Source organism: Nannospalax galili, unplaced genomic scaffold (genome assembly GCF_000622305.1).
Source record: "Nannospalax galili isolate Female #2095 unplaced genomic scaffold, S.galili_v1.0 scaffold335, whole genome shotgun sequence".
Taxonomy (NCBI): domain Eukaryota; kingdom Metazoa; phylum Chordata; class Mammalia; order Rodentia; family Spalacidae; genus Nannospalax; species Nannospalax galili.
This window is the reverse complement of record NW_008337842.1, coordinates 4,411,963-4,432,492: the sequence shown is the minus strand read 5'-3', so window position 1 is coordinate 4,432,492 and position 20,530 is coordinate 4,411,963. Positions and strand designations below refer to the sequence as shown.

The 20,530-nt window shown below is 38.0% G+C and overlaps 1 protein-coding gene across 4 annotated transcripts in view; it reads right to left on the bottom strand.

Moving 5' to 3' along the window:
• The window catches only part of Rdx (radixin), a 90,548-nt gene that overhangs the window by 31,208 nt on the left and 38,810 nt on the right, over nucleotides 1–20,530 (bottom strand). For 3 of the 4 annotated variants that reach the window (XM_029563411.1, XM_008832812.2, XM_029563412.1), the window contains exons 11-15: nucleotides 17,057–17,187; nucleotides 7,686–7,846; nucleotides 6,230–6,322; nucleotides 3,190–3,429; nucleotides 2,274–2,434 (exon numbers count right to left, since the gene is read on the bottom strand). In XM_029563411.1, the coding sequence (XP_029419271.1) occupies nucleotides 2,274–2,434; nucleotides 3,190–3,429; nucleotides 6,230–6,322; nucleotides 7,686–7,846; nucleotides 17,057–17,187 (786 nt within the window). Of the gene's footprint in view, nucleotides 1–2,273; nucleotides 2,435–3,189; nucleotides 3,430–6,229; nucleotides 6,323–7,685; nucleotides 7,847–14,551; nucleotides 14,735–17,056; nucleotides 17,188–20,530 lie in introns of those variants that run through there. The other variant, XM_029563413.1, reaches the window with a different exon arrangement.

The window sequence follows — 20,530 nt, the reverse complement described above, 5'->3', positions numbered from 1 at the left end:
ACTAATTTATTTGTACAACACAAATTTATGCTAATGGTAAAAGCCTATGGGAATTCACCAAATATTCATTAGTGTATTTTTACATTGCTGTAAGAACATGTGCTCCCAACTGCTAATGATAAAAGTTATGATTGGTTTAATCACTATGAAAACTCTTATTGCAAATGGCTGTTCCTGTTTAGAAAACTTCACACAGCTTTAAAAATGGATTAAACCCATTTGAATCCTCATCTACAAATAGACATGAACAGCAAACAAAACTGGTAACTTCTCAACACTGTAACAACTGGTGTAGTAATTACCACTGGTGTGGTAATGCACACAATTCAAAGGAAGGAAAATCCAATGCATTTACTTTTTAGTGATTAGGACAATTGCTTTAATGCTTTGGAAACGTGAACGTTTATGTTTCAAAGCATGAACAGTAAGGTCCAGCATCTCTCCCTCTCAGCTTTCAAAAGCCAAAAGCACTCTCATGGATTCAGAGGCATGTGCACAACCACTGGACAGTAGTCACTTCAAGGTCAACCAGTTATCTTTTGCCCTACAGAGTCCAGAAAATATATTAAGTAAAGCCTTTCCTTTTCATAATGTCTACCCAAATTAATCCTTTTAAAAAGTCAGCAAAATCAAAAAAGCCACAAGAGATATTTTCAGACACAAGTTGAATCTACTGTGCATGAAAAATGTTTAATAAAATGGCAATTTTAATAGATAAGTTTAAGTTTGAGTGCATAATACCAAACGGAAGTAGCTGAACCACACAGAGAAAACAAGGCTTTCCATATCTTTAAACCCAGGTGTTTCATGAGCAAAAAAATATGAGAACATCTTTCTACCTAGAAAGACATCACCAGTAAGACGTAATTGAAATTAGGTTTTTAGTGACTGAAAATAAAATAAGCACAGTGATTTAGAAATCAAATATGCTAAAATAATGTAACCATCATATCAGAAATAAAGGAACAGACATTCTTCACACGCTGCAATGGCAACATCTCTTCACATAGAGACATACACACTTCCTCAGACATGTAACACGCCTCCAGGAAAATGTACAACAGAGAGAACATACAATTTTAATACAATTAGAGTCCCAAAATTTAATTCAACAAAAAGGCAGTTTAAAAATTAGCACTCAGGTATTCTGAAAAAACAAAACAAACACAAAACGGAATCTCAAAAGTATATTCAACGAAGGACATGACTGAGACTGTCCATGTATAATGAAACACACAGCCACACACCACTGTTTCAACAGTCGGCACGGGTATAGGAGAGAGGGAACATTACTGTCCCCTTCTTAGAACTGATGTTTTCATATGTTGCTCTTCCAGGAAAGTCCAGATTTTCTTCTTACTGATTAAAATCAATTACCAAGAATGGAATGTTTTATTAGAAATCTGTTTTTTATAAGTCAATTAAAAAACAAAAATTTTGGATTTCTTCAGAGCCCACTTGCTTGCAGGCAGTGCTTCATCATACATCTTTCTGGGCATTACTGCCTGCTGGCTACATCTGAAGGAGCAGACAAGAAAACCACCAAAGGATCACAGACACAAAACACCAATCACTGCAGCTGTCAAAGATGACTGTATTTACTTAATAAAAAACAAATGTCCAATGATATAATTAAGTTGGGATTTTGAAAAAAATAAACCACCTGCTACACACTGCACTATTAAATGTTCTAATCATAATGCAGTCACCTTCCATACAATGGCTGCAGGATTCTGTCTACCCTGCTGCCTCATTTTAAATACACCAGTGAGTGAGCTGTGTGATAGCAGAGTTATAGCTCCAGGGACACGGCAGGATGTGAGAAGGGCACACTGACAAAATGTGAGAGGGAATGTGGAAATGTAAGCAGGTTAAGCACGGAAAAACTGAGTTCTCTAAACATGCGATGAAATGTCCACCATTATCCTTTAAGATGTACAAAGTGTTCAAACCACACATAAACATTTGTCAGACATGGTCATTAGTGTCAATATTCAACAGAAAAAAAGAAACAAAAACAAAAGAAAAATGTAAAAAGAAGTGATCGAATACTATTATTCATTCCCTGCCCCCCCCCCCAAAAAGACTGAGCATGACATTACACTGCCTTAATGTTGAAGAGCTCCTGTTCAATTTCCTGTTAGCGACCACAGTCAAACTGGTATGAGTGCTTTGGCAAGGTGGGTTGCATTCCACCGCATCTGCAAAGGCCTGCTTTTCTCTGATGGTGGTTCAGCTTATGAAGAACATATATGCAAAAGAACAGCTCTCACATTGCTTCAAACTCATCAATACGCTGCTTCGTATTGCCTTGTCGGATCTGTCGAAGAGTCTTGTACTTATCACGGCCTGCTTTCACATTCTCGGCGTGAAGAACATCATTCTGGGTCTTCTTGGTTTCATCTCTGGCTTGGGCTAACTCTGAACTTAATGCCTAGTTTAAAAAATAAATAATACATTTAAAGTATGACTATTTCATAAATTTTAAAAATTTATGAAAATGGTCTAAAGATGCAAAAATACATATATAGTAAATCTGACTTTTTAATACACTAATTTTTCCACCATGAAGAGATTTTCTTTATAGCATGCAAGCTTCTTTTAATTTCAATAATGGTCATGCTGGGGGAGGATATCTATGGCTTTTCTTTTCTATGGTCATCAATCATAATATTTTGTATATTCTAAACTGCTTTAACTTTAATAGAGGAAAGTTACTATATGAAATGGAGGCTTTCTCCAAAAGCCTTAATATTGTAACTATCATCTCCTTTATTAATAATGATTTCACCAATTTAAAAATTAGATAATTTCTAAAATGCTGTAAAAACCTGAAAATTTCCTACACTGACCTTAAATGTAAATTTAATAAACTGACCTTTTGCTATTATAAAATACAAATAAAGTAATGCAATATATCATCAATTAATAATCATGTTTCAATGCACACTTCACTGTTTAAAAAGTAAATTTACCTTCTACACTGCACTAAATACTTTGTACTTTTCAAATTGAGTCCAATAATTAACTAACTCATCAATTAGCAAAAGCATTAGAATTGTAGGATGGAAAAACGAGACGATGTTCCTGCAGGACAATCAATCACAGGCTGACTCTTGCTGTGAAGACCTCAGTTCTTTGAAAGGGAGTTTACTGCAGCTGGGGAACGTGTGACAAGCCTGCAGGTACCTGGAGCTGTTTCTTCACACGCTCATTTTTCTGCGTTTCGGTCACACGCTCTTCCTCGCTCCTGTGGTTCATCACCCCATCGCTGGACAGTTCGGCGCTGGCCTCAGCGTGGTTCTCGTCCTCCTCATCATGCTCGTTTTCCGTGGGAGGAATGACTGGTGGAGGGGGCGGTGGGGGAGCAGACATTACAGTTTTTAACTCCTCTTTGGTCTTTTCCAAGTCTTCCTGGGCTGCAAAAGCCTGGACATTAAAAATAAGTTAATGGACAAACAACTTTTAAGTTCATGTAACTGGTAATTTAAAAAGAACTAATTTCTCCTGTCTACATAACAAAAACTACATTTCAAAAACTGACAATAGGTCCTTGTAAATAAAAGCTCTCTTTTTACAGAATGCCAGAAGGTAGGAGACAAAAATCTTAAAAACACATTTCTCAAATAAAGCTGCTGATAGAGGCTCCTCCATTGTTACTATAATTGCTATGTAAATGCTTGATGGGAAATGACTTATTTGTATAATGCTGAAGAATGTCACAACTAATAGATTATATTTGAGCCACATGCCAAAAAATAAAACTAGATAATATAGGAATCGGACTGTCATTACTTTAATCCATGATTAACTAAAATCACTAATATAAGGCCTGGGGTGGTGGTGCACACCTTTAATCCCACCACTCAGGAGGCAGAGGCAGGTAGATCTCTAGATCGAGGCCAGCCCAGTCTATGTAGGGCGTTCTAGGCCAGCAAGGGTTAACCCTGTCTCAAACAACAACAAAATCACTAACCTAATGGTGGGTTAACTAGATAGTGTCCACTCCTTTCACATGATACAACATGACACTAATGACAGGGGACTATATTTTCCTGACTTGCCTAGAAAAGTCCTTTCCGGTGTTATCCTATGTAATTGTTAAGACCACTCTTTTTCATCCTCAAAAGGGCTCCTAAAAACTATGTGGAAGTTTCCTATCATCATTATAGTTTTAAAAATCCTTGAATTCCTTAAGCTTTAAGATCCAAAATTCAGTTTACAGGAAATATTGGGATACAAAGATGAACAAAATGTCACTATGAGGAAGCCATCAGACAAATACAGGAGGAGGGGCATTCCAAGGTCTCTTTAATAAATACCAAAGAGTGACTCTTCTCTATTAAAAAGACTTTATAGCAAAAAGAGAAAATGGAAAATCCTACTTTGCACAAAGGCAGAGTAAATTACATCTACAAAATTTACTGTTTAAACTTTGAAAACATAAATATTAAAATGTGTACATAAATATAGGAATAGGAAAGAGTTTAGAAGGGTACACAGAAGTTTTTAAATAGTTCATAGGAATGCAATTTTCTTTTAAAATTAATTTTTGCTAACTGTGCATATTTTAAACTTGTAGCTACAATAGTCTTACAAAGTCTGTGTCTCTGAAGTTCATAAATCCCCCTAAATAGGCTCTATGAAATTCTGACAAAAGCAGTATAACAGGAAGACTAAGTTTTATACCTTTTAGATTATATGCACGCATTTTTACATTATTTTACATATATACATACGTAACTTTAATGTACCAAAAATGTACTAATAAAATTTAAACTGCTACAAAGAAATCTAAGAGTAAAACAAGATCATTTTTATATAGTAAGTGCATTTTGTTATAGAAAAATCATAACATATTGCACATAACTTCCTTGGGTATAAAAATTATTATCTTTCTGAAACAGGGAGGGTCTCCCTGTAGCCCCAGCTAGCCTGGAACTTACTATATAGACCAGGCTGGTCTTGAGATCCACCTGCCTCTGCTTCCTGAGTGCAAGGATTAAAGGCATGTGCCACCACGCCCAGCATTTATAACCGTATTTAAGAAATGATGATACTGAATTTAATTGTCATTATCCTCTACAGCCCATCCCTCCAATTAAAGCTTGATTTTATACTTGTGAACTACTTGGAGATTCTCATTACAAATCTTAGCAGTCCCCAGTACTCCCTGTGGATTTATAAGCAGTTAAAGACTACTGAAGGGAGGAGCTCCCAGCCCTCTATAGGCAGTTAACAGTTATTGGGAGAGGGGGAGACATTTTTCTCAGTAGTATATCCACTGGTAAATTATTCATGCTCCTGTAAATAAACCCTCATCTGTGCTCTGGTAAGTAACCCTAAAAGACTCATTGGTCCATTAAAAACAAAGCAAAACATGAAAGTAGACAGTGTGGGTAACTAGGTGGAAGGGGAAGTGATCAGTGGGATCATGAGGAGGAGAGGGCAATAGGAGGTGAAGATAATCAAACTGCTTTACATACATGCATGAAAACATCACCGTGATATCCAAGTATAATAAAAATATGCTAGTAGAAAACCTCAAAAGAAAATCTAACTAGCAATAGAACTGCACCTTTCTAACTCAACTTTATTTCCCTCACTCAGTCGCCATGTCTGTTTCAGTAATATTTCTTGACTTTCCATTCCTTATGTTCGTAACCACATCTTTTCCTGTTTATCTCTTAAGCAGTGAATGCCCCAATCCATACTTGACACTGATTGCTAAGCTATTTATATAAAATCATACTTGATCATGCTCATTGTTTTGAAATCTCCAGGGTCTGATGTCTCTAGACACTTCCCATGACTTAACTTAAGCAGGGCATCTATTTAGTCTCCTGTAACTCAGTTCTCTCTTATCAGCAAGGCTTGTTACCTCCATCTCCTAAAATTGACTGTCCTGCAATCTCTCCTGCACATTCATACCTCCTATACTCATTCAATTCCTTCCTATCTAGAAGGACCAACTCTTCGGTCCTTAATCATTTTTGGTTTCTTCTAGCCCCCAAACTAATGTATTACTCAAGGTCCAACTTAAATGCAATGGGTTTCCTAAACACTAGTTACCATAGGAACTGATCACCTCTTCTGCATTCCCAAAGGGCTGAACATGCATTTATCTTATTATATTCACCTTGGTACAGTCAGCAAGCATACTGCTGGGGTAACTACTGGGTACAGAACAGCTATTCAATCAAAGCTAGAAATGAACAAACATGATTACTTTGTGCTGCCATTCAGTAGCCTCCTCCTCCTTTTTCTTCTTGGCTTCTTCTAGAAGTGCAATCTTGGCAGTAAATTCAGCAAGTTCTGCTGCCTAAAATTTAAAATATTCAGTACTATAAAAACAGTAATGCTTTATTTGTGTCTGTGTGTGTGTTTGTCTTTTTGAGACAGGGTCTCCCTGTGGCCACAGTTGACCTGAATTCACTATATAGACCAGGCTGGCCTTGAACTCATAGAGATCCACCTGCCTCTGCTTCTCGAGTGCTGGGATAAAAGGCATATGCCACCATGCCAAGCTTAAAAACAGTAATGTTTTTAATATTTTTTAAAAATATTTTATTTTTATTTTATAAGTTTATTTGCCTACATGTAAGTAGGTGCAACCATGTCGTTTAACGCCCACAGAGGTCAAAAGAGGGCATTGGATCCCCTGGAACTGGAATTACAGACGGTTTTTAGACACCATGCGGGAGCTGGGAATTGAACCCAAGTCCTCTGCAAGAGCAGCCAGTGCTCTTAACTGCTGAGCCAACTCTCCAGTCCCTGTTTTTAATATTCTTATATTTTAAAGTAAAAAAGTTTTCAGGTACATGCTTGGGTTGTTTTATGTGTTTCTCTTAAGTCTTCCATTTTAAAAAGGGGAAACATTTCTTGACAATGTTAAATAGCTCAAATACTTGAGATAACATAAGACAAAGTAAAGATTTTATTCTATGAATAAGTAGTTCGTGCTGTTTCCCTAGTAGGCACTTAACACATACAACTAAGAGCTATTTTTAAAACTTTTATCACCAAATAAAAATTACAGAATGCGCTATAATTTGAAAGGGATTTTATCAGCAATCTCATCTGATTCTTCATCAATCCTACAAAGTAGTATTATTCTTTTCAAAAAGAAAACCAAGAGGCTCAAAGACTCAAAAGAGCAGGCATAATGTCACAAACCTGGAATCTACTCTTAGCGTTTAGGAAATGGAGGCAGGAGGATCAAGAGTTCAAGGCTAGCCAGGGTTATGTAACAAGACCCTGTCTCAAAAAACACAAAAGACCCAAGGACAAATAGCAAATGCCTGAACTAATAGGTAAATTCAGAATCTTCTTAATGTCATGCTTGCCTCTCATTACTATAAGACCTATTAAATGATTAAAAAAAAAAAAAAACCCAAGCAAGTATGGCTATGTTGTCTTATGTGTCAAATCATCTAGCAAAAACGTCCCACAGCAGAGCCTGTCCACAGGAAGGAAGTGAGAATCTAGTTGGGAACGGGCCAGAAAATGAAAGAAGGCAACCCATTTGATTCTGTTTAGTTTTAGGATTTTTTTTTTTTTTCAGGCAGAAATAAAAGGTTCAGTTTATTTTCCCATTTTGTTACTTGCAGCTTGGCCTGCATCAGAAGGCCAACAGGCAGGTCAGGGCTGGCCCAGGCATCTACTCAAGATTCCCTCCTCTTTACCAGCTGCTCCTGGTTCTTCATCTGGTCGGCAGCTTGCTTTGCTATGGCGGACTTGGCCTCCTCCGCAGCTCGACGCTCCTTTTCCAGCCGCTCTGCTTCTTCTTTTGCTCGTTTTCGTTCCTGATCCAGCTCTAGAGCTTTTCGAGTCTGTTCTTCCAGTTCTGCAAAATAATGTATTTGCCCAATCCCCAAACACAGACTAATTTCAATTATCCTCATTATGGTAAAATGGCAAAATACAGTTTCTGCAGTCGCTAAAGATCAACATGTACTTATACATATTCTTCTATTTTAACTTGGGAAAAGATGTTACTTACAAAGTATGTGACTCAAAACTGAAAGACACAGAAACCCCTCATACCTCCTAAGACTAAACGTACAACTTCTATTCTTTAAATCTCTCAATGTAAATTTTTGACCTAGCAGGAATTAGAAAAGTTGGTGGGAGGTACAGCTCAGTAGGAGAGCATTTGCCTGGATATGCAAGGCCCAGGATTCAATCCCTAGCACTACCAAAAAATAAAAATGGAAGTTTAGAAATCTATAATTCATTTGAAGACCCATGGGCTGGGGCTATACAGCTCAGTGACACAACACTTGCCTAGTATATGAGCTATCCTAGGTTCAATCCCTGGTACCAAAAAAAAAAAAAAAAAAAAAAAAAAAAAAAAAGAAAGAAACGTAAGTCTCACTCAAGTACAGTAGAGTAACCCTCATCTGAAACTCGTGGGTTTCACAAGTGGTTTGAATTTCAGATGGGGGCATTTTCCAATACTTATATACAGTGAAAAAATTTAGGGATGAAATTTGTTCTAACAAGAAAATTCATTTGTTTTATATGTACCTTCTATGCATCGCCTCAAGGTAATCTTACACAATATTTTTAGTGTGCTTATGCTGTGACTGAGACCTGTCACATCTAGGATAAGTCACTAGTAACCTGTATAAGATAAGTGAATCCTAGAAATTAAGTTTGAATGAAAAAAACAAAACATTAGTGACACAAATGTTTTTACATGAATTGTGTTATTGAAAATCGAGTTTTGAGCCAGGCATGGTAGTGCACGCCTTTAGTCCCAGCACTCAGGAAGCAGAGGCAGGCAGATCTCTGTGAGTTCAAGGCCAGCCTGTTCTATATAGTGAGTTCAGGTCAGCTGGGACTACAGGGAGACACTGTCTCAAAAAGACAAAAAAAGAGAAAATTATAATTATATAAATTTATATAAATTTTTGATATAAAAATTATATCAAAATTGAGTTTTGATATATCTTCTAAAACATGACTACAAGTAATATTTGGATGTGGCTAATAAGAATTTTAATCTGTACACATAAGCATAAAATTATTTTCTTATCTCAGTGAGTTGAATAAGGAAAATATTACTAACATAAAACCATAAAAAAGACTTTAAAATATTGAACATTATTTTGGCAATTCTTATTTAATGCATAGGTTCTGTGATAGACCAGAATGCTACTTACTAAGAATGTACAATGCCCTGGGAGGAATGATTCTCCCTTGCTGTATACTTTAGAAAAGAGGAAAACTGAAAATCTATATGCCACAGAGTTTTAAAGCTAAGCATAATGTCTAAGACTTTACTTATGGCTCCTAATTTTGCTGGTCTTCATTAAAAACTGCTTAAGTAATTTTAGTCAGGTGAGTCGGGAGATTTTGAAAGGATTGGAGAAGAGAAATGATTCTATGGTTAGGCTCTAAGTTTCTGATAAAATAATGTACAATTCTATGTAGCTATTTGGCTAAAAAGATTAGAAAGTATATATCACAGGATGTTAGTTAGCAATAGCTTAATTCTAAGATGATTCATTTTAGAATTTACATTTTAAAATTTGGCCAACCTAACCCATCAGACTTTGCTTACTCTGTCTGGTCGACTGATGAAGCTTAAAGCTCCTGGCTTTATCATTAACCTAAACAAATGAGTAAAGAATTGAAAGCAAGGGGGCTGGCGACAGCTCAGCAGTGAAAGCACTCTTGCAGAGGACCTGGGTTTGGTTCTCAGCACCCACATGGTAGCCAATAACCATTGGTAACTCCAGTTCCAGCAAATCTGAGGGACTCCTCTGGCCTCTGCAGGCATTGCACATGTCCTGCAATTACACATACCCAGGCAAAACACTCATACACATAATTTTTTTTTTTTCGAAGCAGGGTCTCCTTGTAGCCCCAGCTGTCCTGGAACTATGTAGACCAGGATGGCCTTGAACTCACAGAGATCCACCTGCCTCTGCCTCCCGAGTGTTGGGACTAAAGGCATGCACCACCACGCCTGGCTCATACACATAAAATTTTTAAAAAAAGAACTGACAGTGGAGTCTCAAAGGAACACATGTATACATATTCCTAGCACCATTTTCACAAGAGCTAAAATGTAGAAGCAATGAAGATGTTCATCAACACGTTTGCCTTGAAAGGGCATTCTGACATTGCTCCAACATAGAAGAGTCTTGAAAACATTATGCTAAGAGAAATAAGCCAGTCCTCCCTAAGACAAACAGTAAATGATTCCATAGATTACCTTGAAAAGCCAGAATTATGAAGACAGTAGGTAGTTAAGTGCCAGGGATTATAGGGAAGGAAGGAGAAATGGGGAATTATTAATAGCCAGAGAGTTTTAGTTTCATAGGTTGAAAAGAGATTTAGAGATAGTGGTGACTATTCAACCTTGTTGAATGTATTTAATATCATTAGATTTTACACTGTAAAATAAGTAGAATGGTACATTTTTATGTTTGCCATTGTTAAAAAATGTATAGGTTTTATGGCAATGAAAATTCTTATTGTATTGAAACAAGCAAAAAAATGTTTAGATTACAAAATTAAATTTTGATATGAATATTCCCTAATGTTCATTATTTTCTATCAGCTTTCAGTAACAAGTTTCAATTTGGAAAAAAAAAGGTAGAAATGGAAATGGCTATTTTGTGATATATCAAGAATCATACAAAAATATTTTAAAATGTTGAAAAAACAAAAAAGAACTTTAGCCTCATCTCATGTACAAAGGAAGGTTTTGGGTAGTCTTATAACACTTAAATAGAAAACTTCTGTTTGCTGTTTTTGATCAGTGCATTAGAATAGGGATTAAAAAACTTTTGGCCAGTGGAGTTAACCCAATGGCATTTTCAGTAGACACCAGTTTCCTGAGCCATGGCCACCCTTGCTCACTCAGCCATTACAGAAGACTGCTTTCATAAAGCAATGACCAAGTCAGTAATTGAGACACAGATGGGTCAAGTATCTAAAACATTTACTAAACTAGACTAGACCATGGATCAGTCTACACCCCTGAAAACAAGGATTTGATAACTCAGAAAGATGAATAATATCAACTTTTTCATCTTGATTCATAAAAAGCTACAACTTTACAATCTTGAGGGTCTGGCATGTAGGCAAAGAGGACATTATCTGACTTATTTAAAAATTTTTTGATTTATTTAGCATGCAAGTGCACCACATGCATGCAATGCCCATAGAGGCCAGAAGAGGGCATCAGATCCTCGAGAACTGGAGTATGGAGGGTTAGCCGCCATGTGTGTGCTAGGAACTGAGCCAGGGTCTTCTGCAAGAGCAGTCAGTGCTCTTAACCCCTAGCCATCTCTCCAGCCCCTATCTGGATTATTTAAAATATCAGCTCTTTCAAGACATAGGTTGTAAGTTACAAACACAAACTGTTTATGTCACTACTAAAGACTGAATGATGTGATTGGTTAGAGTAATTAATAGGGAGGAGATACGGAAGATTAATGTAAATTCAAGCTAATGATATTTGGGAAGGATTCTCATTCTCTATCATATCTGAACCCAGGCATGACATGACTTTGCAAGCCAAATGATTTCTTACCCCAAGGACCAAGCTTGCAAGCTATAACACTGTACCAACATTTTTAAAAAGTACACATGCCTTAATAGACAATACACCCCAACATGAAGCCTTTTCCTTATCTCTTCTAAGGCAATGGCCTATTAATTACATTATTGTTAACCTAGGAGAAGTGTATAATCTTCAAAGAAAAATAAATAACAGTTCCATAATCAGTTTTTACAAATCAAAGATTAACACTCTGATTGTAAATTATTGAATATCCACAGCACACCTAAGTGATGAAGTAGTATATGTCACCACAATAAAAGGAGGATTTCCAACGGATGTATACGAAGCTATTTTTAAGATATAGTAACAGAAAATAGTAAGATGCAAGAGGACATTTAGCTAGGTACAGTGGAGGCACTGTAATCCCAGCTACTCTGGGAGGCTAAGACAGGATGATTAGCTGACCCTAGGAATTCAAGGCCAGCCTGGGTAATACAGCAAGACTTCCTCTCAAACGAAAACAAAGCAAACAAAAAAACCCAGGACATATGTATTGTGCTGCCTTATGTGTAAGAAACAAGAATATATCTTTACGTGAATTGTGTATCTACTTTGGAAACAAAAGAGGCATTTGCTCTCCCTAAAGATCAAAATAATGGTAAAAACAATGAAGCAGTCTGAGACCACTATCCACTGGGACACAAAGACAGATAGGGAGCTCAGGATCATAACAGTACTCAGGGATTGAGAGGACAAGAACTGGAAAGGGGAAAACATGGAAAAACTTGACTAAAACCCCGTGTGCTATTTTTCTACAGTAGGTTTGCCAACTCCCCAAGCGGACATGTGGAGGGAGACACCAGGAGACAAGCACAAGCCGCAGCAGTAAGAGGCGAAAGAGGCAAACAAAAGAAATCTACTCCTGTAACCAGGAGTCAAAGGATGGCATTGAGGCCCTCTAAGACCAACAAGCCCTAGGCAACATCAGGGCTACCAATGACAAAGTTGAGAGATAATACTCTGGAACAGGAAAACATATTCACAAATCATATATTTGACAAAGAATTTGTGTCCAAGACCTGTAAGAACCTTATAATGACAACAAAAAGGCAACTCCAAAGAAAATACAGAAACACCAATAGGCACATGGAAAGATCTTCAACATCATTAGGCATCAGAGGAATATAAGTTAAAACCATAAAGTATCATTGCAAATCATTTAGGAAGACTATAACCCAAAAGACAAGTATGCACACACTGGTGAGAGTGCAGAGAACTCACACTTTGCTACAGGAATGCAAAAATGAAGCCACTTCAGAAAGTGTAAGTCAAGTCAGGTGTGGTGGTACATGCCTTTAATCCCAGCACTCAGGAGGCAGAGGCAGGTAGATTTCTGCTGGATGAGGTCAGCCTGGTCTAAATAATGAGTTCCAGGCCAGCTGGGGCTATAAGGAGATCCTGCCTCAAAAAAAAAAAAAAAAAAAACCAACAAAACCAAAAGTGAAAGTTAATATGGTCCAACAATTCTCCTTAGGTCATATACTCAAAACATATCAACAAAATGAAAACGTATAAGCAAAAATCTGTACGAAGTATGGTTCATAACATTATACACAATATTTGGTGGAATAGTAGAAACCACCATAATATCCATAAACTGATAGAAATTTAAAAAAAAAAAAAGGGCTTGGTGTGATGGCGCACGCCTTAAATCCCTGCACTTGGGAAATAGAGGCAGGTGAATCTCTGTGAGTTTGAGGCCAGCCTGGTCTATACAGTGAGTTCCAAGCCAGCTGAGGCTACAGGGAAACTGTCTCAAAAAGACAAAAAAGAAAAACAAAAAGAGTGAAATGCTATAATACAGAAAAACTTTGAAAATATTAGGGTAAAAGCCAGTCCTGCGTCCAGAACAGGACAATCTAGAGAAAGTGACTGGATCAACAGTTGCCCAGAGGCTGGGATATTAGAAAAAATTAGTTGACTGCTTATGGGTACGCAATTTCTTAGACAACAGCATTCTAAAATTGACTGGTGATAGTTGCACAAAATTGTGAACATACTAAAAACCATTAAATTGTGTAACTGAAACAGATAATTGCATGGCATAAGAACTATATTGCGACAAAGCTGTTAGGAGAAAAGAGAAGCCAAATTTTCAAAATGACAAAAATTGTATTTGGGATGAAAAATGAATGGGAGGCAGTAAAGAAAGCCAGTAATGCTCTTCTTCTTGTCCTGGGAAGGCTACAGTGTACAAGTTTGTAGGAACAAACCTCCCTAAAACAATTCCATAAGCCCCTTCCCTAATAGGTACATAGACTCTCTATCAGCACTTCAATGAAACAATATTAGGGTTTTATAAAATAGGATCAATTTTTTTTTTTTAATTTCAGAAAGCTAAGTGAGGTTAAAGATTATTTTCATCTTAGAATTTAGGAACCTAAGAAAATTAGGGTCCTCAAATGCCTCACTGATGGCCATATTCTAACAGAAGCACAGGATTAAAGCTTCGCTCCTGTTTTTGAGTAGTATGTATCTAAAGTGAACATCCCCTTCATCAAATTGCCATGTTGACTGTCTTCCACAGCAGTTCCTACTATGTAAAACAATCTTGTTTAGGTCATCACACCATCTTCCACCAATAGAATGTGAGCTGAGCTGTGTAAGAGCTGGAGCCTCTGAGCACAGCGGTGCCCAATGCTTAGTTACCCAGTACCGAAGACATCATTGCACCACAGCTTTGCCCTATAGCTTGTTTTACTGAGGACAAGAATTCACTTTGGTATTTGTTGGAGCAGTAACTGAATTGTCTGCTGACAGCATTTTTCAAATATCACCAATACATCTTTCAAGATGCATTGCAGAACAATTAATGATTCATTTGAAATAAATGACTTAAATAATTAATTTCAAGAATTTACAATGAAACATAAAAAAAATGTTCAAGAAAATTACAAGTTAAACTAAACATGGTGGAAGTCAGTACATCTGAATGAAAATTTAGCACAAAATAAGACAATCACGTAGGTTTTAGAACAGCCTGGGAAAGCTTTATTAGAGAAACAAAAACAAACTGATATCCTGTTTGAAGATGACAGATCTGAAGCTGTCTTGACAAAGACGCTCCATGCCTTATGTTCTAGCTCTCATACTCTTCAGGGCTTCTCTGAGTAGTTTTATGTATGAAAATCATTAATATTTTTATTATACATCCTAAATAAATGAGATTAAAAGATTTAGTAAGTAGTGATTCCGTCAAAGAGAGTTATATAAATTTAAAGGTTCTATGACTCAATATTCCCTTTAAAAATCAAACTTTCACTTTTTAATCAGTGTTTAATACAACATAGGTGGTTTTGGAACTGTGGCACTGAGAAACTTGAGGGCCTCTCACATGCTAACCAAACTTCCCATCAATGATCTACACCTCAAGTCCCTACATCCAGGTTTCTTTTCAGCATTCTGGAAAGGTGCTTCTTATATTAGTCCTGTGGCACTTAATACACATTGTGCCACTTGATCAGTGCTTTACGCACAGATCATCTATGCAGATTTTCCTCCCATGTATGCTATGTGTCTGCACTCCTAGGATACAGCACAAAGTAGGCATTTCATAAATAATCTGATTTGATTGAAGAAAAGGGTACCTGAGAAGGAATAAGCATCAAGTTTGAAAACCAAGAACAAGTTCTGTCCCCAGTTTGTGCTTGTAAACAAATATTATACTACCTTTGGCTTTTGAATTAATCTAATTTCTAGGTCGTTATAGCTCTGAAAAGCAAGGTTTTGCTGCTGAACTAGAATAACTCATATAGTACATGTGGTGTAGTGCACTTTGTGGAAGCCAGAGGTCAACCTTAGATGCTGTTCCGCAGAGGCGTGGGGACCTGGGCTCACTGATTTGGTGAGGCTGGCTGACCAATGAGGCCCAGTTTACCTGCCTGCTTCAGCCTCCTAGCACTGAGATTACAAGCTTGTGCCACCTTGCCTAACCTCTTACGTGGGTGCTGGGGATCAAACTCAGGGCTACATGCTTGTCTAGCAAGTACTTTACTGACTGAACTATTTATCCCCAGCCCTGAGATCCATTGTTTTGGAGTGGTGGCACATGCCAGAAATCCTAGCACTGGTGAGGAAGGAGCCAGGAGTATCAAAAATTTGAGGACAGCCTGGGCTATTGGGAGACACTGTACATTCCCAAGTTTTTATTATCTTAAAAATATTACCAATACTCTTCGTATTAGAATGACTGTAGATTGATAGTCATTCGTGTGACTACCTCCCCTGGCATGTGCTACACATAAACTCACATAGGCTCACACACATACACATAAAAGATTTTTTTAAATCTAAAACCAAAAAGGCATAACCTGTCTATGTGTGAGTATTTTCAGTGCTGGAGTACAGAGCCTTATACATGCTGGGCACGTGCTCTACTCTTGGACTACGCCTCTCGTGTTTTTAAAATTTTTGTGAATGTCAAACATGAATATTTGCATCATTTCCACCCTTCACACCCCATCCAACTCCTATGTCCCCCTAACTTTCTCAACTTCATGTTGTCTTTGATTATTGTTACATATGCAAGCATGCATATATACATAATTTTACACATATGTGTGTGTGTGTGTGTGTGTGTGTGTGTATAATGCACTGAGTCCATTTAGCTCATGTGTACTTATGTTTTGAGCTGACCACTTGGGAGTAGATAACTTATCAGGGAGCTCAATCCTGGAGAAAACTGATTGTCCCCTAATCAGCATCCACTGAGTACCTGGAGCTCCTCATCTAGATGTGAGACCCTGTGAACTCCCCCTCACACTGCTGGGCGACCACACCGTGGTATTTCATGGGTGCAGCTTCCCTATCATGTCTACATTGTATTATCGAGCAGGAGGCTTCTTTTTGCAACAGATGGAGACTATTACAGAGTCCTACAACTTCCAAAATAGACAATACGTGATTATGTGGTACCCATCCTAACTGACACAAACACAACACAACCCTCTACACTAAGGAGCAGAAAAGATGGAAAGAGCAGGGGAAGAGGACACCTGCTGCTAGATAGACCTCCCATCGCTAGAGTTTTGTAATACACTGAAATCAAATCTTTCTTAGGGGTTGAGTTCCAAACAGTTTATAATTGTGAGAACAATTAAAAATGATTTAAGTACTTAAAATATCCATAAAGCACTCTATTAATACATTTGCTTAAATGCCATAAGGTAGCAAATATATGCTTTTATTTATGGAACCCTGAACAGTAATAAGTATGAATTAATATACACATAGTAAGAATAGATGAGAAATACACATGAAAACCATCCGTATGATCAAAGATATGACAGGGAACAAGAGCAGAACAGAACAGAATGTGCCTTCAGTGTACTTTGATGTGATGCCACTAACTTTTAATTTGGTAATTAAACACAAGTGTCCGATATAACACAAATAACACTTAATAACTGTATAGAAATGCTGCTATTTGACACTACAGCAGTAATTCTTAATTCGTCATCAAAAACACCCTTTTACCTTTCTGGGCCTTCAGTGTCTGCTCTTCGATCTGCCTGAGGCGCTCCATCAGCTCTTCCTTTTCACGCTCTATTCTCTCCTTCTCTTTTTCTGCAATTTCTCTTTTCTTCTTTTCATTCTCTAATTGTGCCCTTAAAAGAGATTACAATTTCTATGTCACAAATTATTAGGTAGGGACATTATTACTAACTCTGAATCAAAAAAGAAACGACATAAACATTTGAAAATTTTCAATACATTCACGTACAGTTAAATATATAGAACTATGCTGTAGTATACACTCATGTATAGATATACACATACTGGGTTCCGAAGTATTTCTTATTGTGGAGTTATAATACAGTCTATTTTAAAAATATCAAAAACTTGAGGCTGGATTAGTTAGTAAACTGCTTGTCACACAAGCATAAGGACCTGAATACGGATACCCAGTACCCAAGTAAAAAGCCAGGCATAGTAGTCTGCGCCACAATCCTTGTACTGGGGAGGCAGAAACGGGCAGGTCCCTGGAACTCTCTGAGATCCTGTCTTCCAGGTGTCTTCCTCAGCTAATTTCTACTTATGCTGACCTCTGGCCTACACACACACACACACACACACACACACACACACACACACACACACTCTTAAAAACCTAAAATTTATAAAACTGCCAAGAAAATAAAGCCTATTTTGTGAATAAAGCAGGTTTTTCAAGGCCATTCAAAAATGGAGAAAAATTAGACTTACTGTTTTGCATGAAGGACAATAGATCATATGTCACATCTTTAATTTTTTTTTTTAATTTACGCCTATTTACGTAAGTGCACCAGTACATGCAATGCCCTTGGAGGCCAGAAGAGGGCGACAGATCCCCCTGGAACTGTAGTTACGAGTGTTGTTAGCCACCATGTGGGTTCTGGAAACCAAACCCAGGTCCTCTGCAAGAGCAGCCAGTGCTCTTAACCACTGAGCCATCCCTCCAGCCCCTATCTGTCACATCTTAAGAGCTAACTGCACCATTTCCAGAACCCAAGCAAATTTATTTTTCAGACTTGCAGAAGCCCTTCACTGGGGAAATAACAAAGATTTAAAGAGAACACAAAAGTACCTTAAACAGGAAAATGGCCAAAGAGATCAACAATTTTCAGTCTTTATTAAAAATAAAAATATAAGCTAATTTCTGGTGCAAAAGCCATTTATGCATAGATGAAAAATCAGTTTTATCATCTTTCACAATTATTAGGATGAAGCAGGTGTTTAATGCTGGCTTAAAAGGAAACACTCCCTTGGTCATTTAGCTGCAACTGCCAGGGGCCTGATAAAGCCTTTTTTAAAAAAAAAAAATTTGTGAATATACCCCAAATCAGTCATTAAATTATCAATGAAGGGTCTATCTTTGGTCAAATTCCACTGAATTTATTTGTGGCTAAAAACAAGAGGAATAAAAGATACTTAATATGGTCAATATTCAAATCACTACTTCAATGACAATGTACATTTTTTCATTAGAGATGGAATCAATTTTTTTAAACACTTCTTTATGTTCCACAAAAAGATATCACTGCCACCTAGTGTCAATTCTCAATTACAGGCTCAGCAGCAAAACTGTACTATCAAAGTATTTTTTCTTTCTCTGGAAGTCTAATTTGAAAATTGTTGCAGATCTTAGCTATTTGTTCCCCAGAAAGAGTTAACTCTGGAAGAGAGTTGTCATAATTATGGATTTTTTTAAAGAAAGTACACAGGCAAGACCCTGGGTCAATCCTCAGGACTGGAGATGGAGAATACAAAAGCAAAACATTAAAACATGCTGCAGTCACAGAGAGACTGCAGTTCTAAGAATGTGGACCTTAGACATGTAGGCAGTGTGTGTAGAAAGAGTAAGGGGCTATGGAAAGGGAAATGGAGATAATTATGATGTACAGGTTGGGCTGAGGCACAGAGGTTCTACATTAGTGACTCTAAACCCCAGAGCTGCCTCATCCCATGCCCTCTGGTGTCAGGCTCTCCTAGGAGTCCCTCTGCGTTTGCTGCCTGGGCCCACTGGACATACTGAAACAGATGAACAGGGGTTTTTCCTCAGTTGCTCTGCCCGCCTCTCAAGGTCCTGAAGCTGGGATTCAGATGGCTTCATTTCATCTCGGATACAGTCCAGCCTCTTTCACACTGTGTCATGAGACTTCCCAGCTCCTGTTTCAGCACGGAACGCAGTTTGAAGACCATGTTGGACCTATCTAGTGCCTTCACAACATTTTCTGTTAGTTGCGCCTCACGCTTCTGCCTCCCTGACATGGATTTACTCAAGTCCTTCTGCAGCTGTTGGCATTTCTCCATTTCTCCTCGCAGCTTCTTTTGGATCGGCTCAGCCATGCTGAGGAGGCTACCGCAGACACACTGGGTCTCAAGCTCTGGAAGGTAGCTGAGCTCCCCTTTCTGGGCCCGTAAGTAAATGAAGTAAAGGAGGAATGTTGGGAAAAGCCCAACACAAGATATTTAAGGATCACTACACCTCCTACTGATTTAATGAACTCCATCTCATTTAAGAGCCAAAGGCCTAGGGGCTTGTTCCTGTAAGGAATGCTTCACTTTGCTTCTAGGAATCTCTATGATGTACTTTCTCAACACCTAGGAGAAAGAGTCAATACCTACTTATAGACCCCGGAACTGGGTTTGTACAGTATTTCAGTATTTCAATAAAGAGTATATTCAGGCACAGATTTAAGGACTTGGGAGGTATAATCCCTCTAGAAAACCTAAATGATAGAGGCTTTAGGGAAAGAATGCATTTCCCAGGTTCTTTGGGCAAAAGACTAGTGTCCCTCCCCTCAAAACACTATTGTCTTTCAGGCTATTCATCAAAGTACCAGTTTTCAAAGAACCATTTTCTCCATGGTCTGCCACCCCAATCAATCACTCCTTCAGACAGTCAGGCCCAGCACAGCTCTTGGTCCCCAAGGCAGTTACTTTCCTTCTTCCCCCAACCCATCCTGAAATACTTTGTAAGTACCCTCATATCATGCAGTGACAATGGTAGAGGCCAGGAGAAGTCATTCGATCCCTTGGAACTGGAGTTAAGGAGGTTATTAGCCACCATGTGGGTGTTAGGAACCGAACTCTAAAGAACAGCCAGGGCTCAACTGCTGAGCCGTCTTTCCAGCCCCCTAGAGATACTTCTTGAGAATTCACCATGTAAACCAAATCTCAAGACCCACAGGCTACAATGCAACCCACCCACTCAGAGCCTTTCAAGTCCAACTCTGGCACAACTGGCCCCTTCTGGGATGGGTTGCTTTACTTAGCTCTCCCTATTGCTGTTTCATTTGTTCTTCCACAGGGACAGAAGTACAGGTCATATGCAGGCAGGAAAAAGACAAAGGAACCTGATCACAAGCAAGTTGGGAGCAAAAATTATGTTACTAATGAAGAGTGGAGTAAATATACAGGAAACATTTAGCCTAATAATAATATGTGGAAAAACTTCGCAGTTGATTC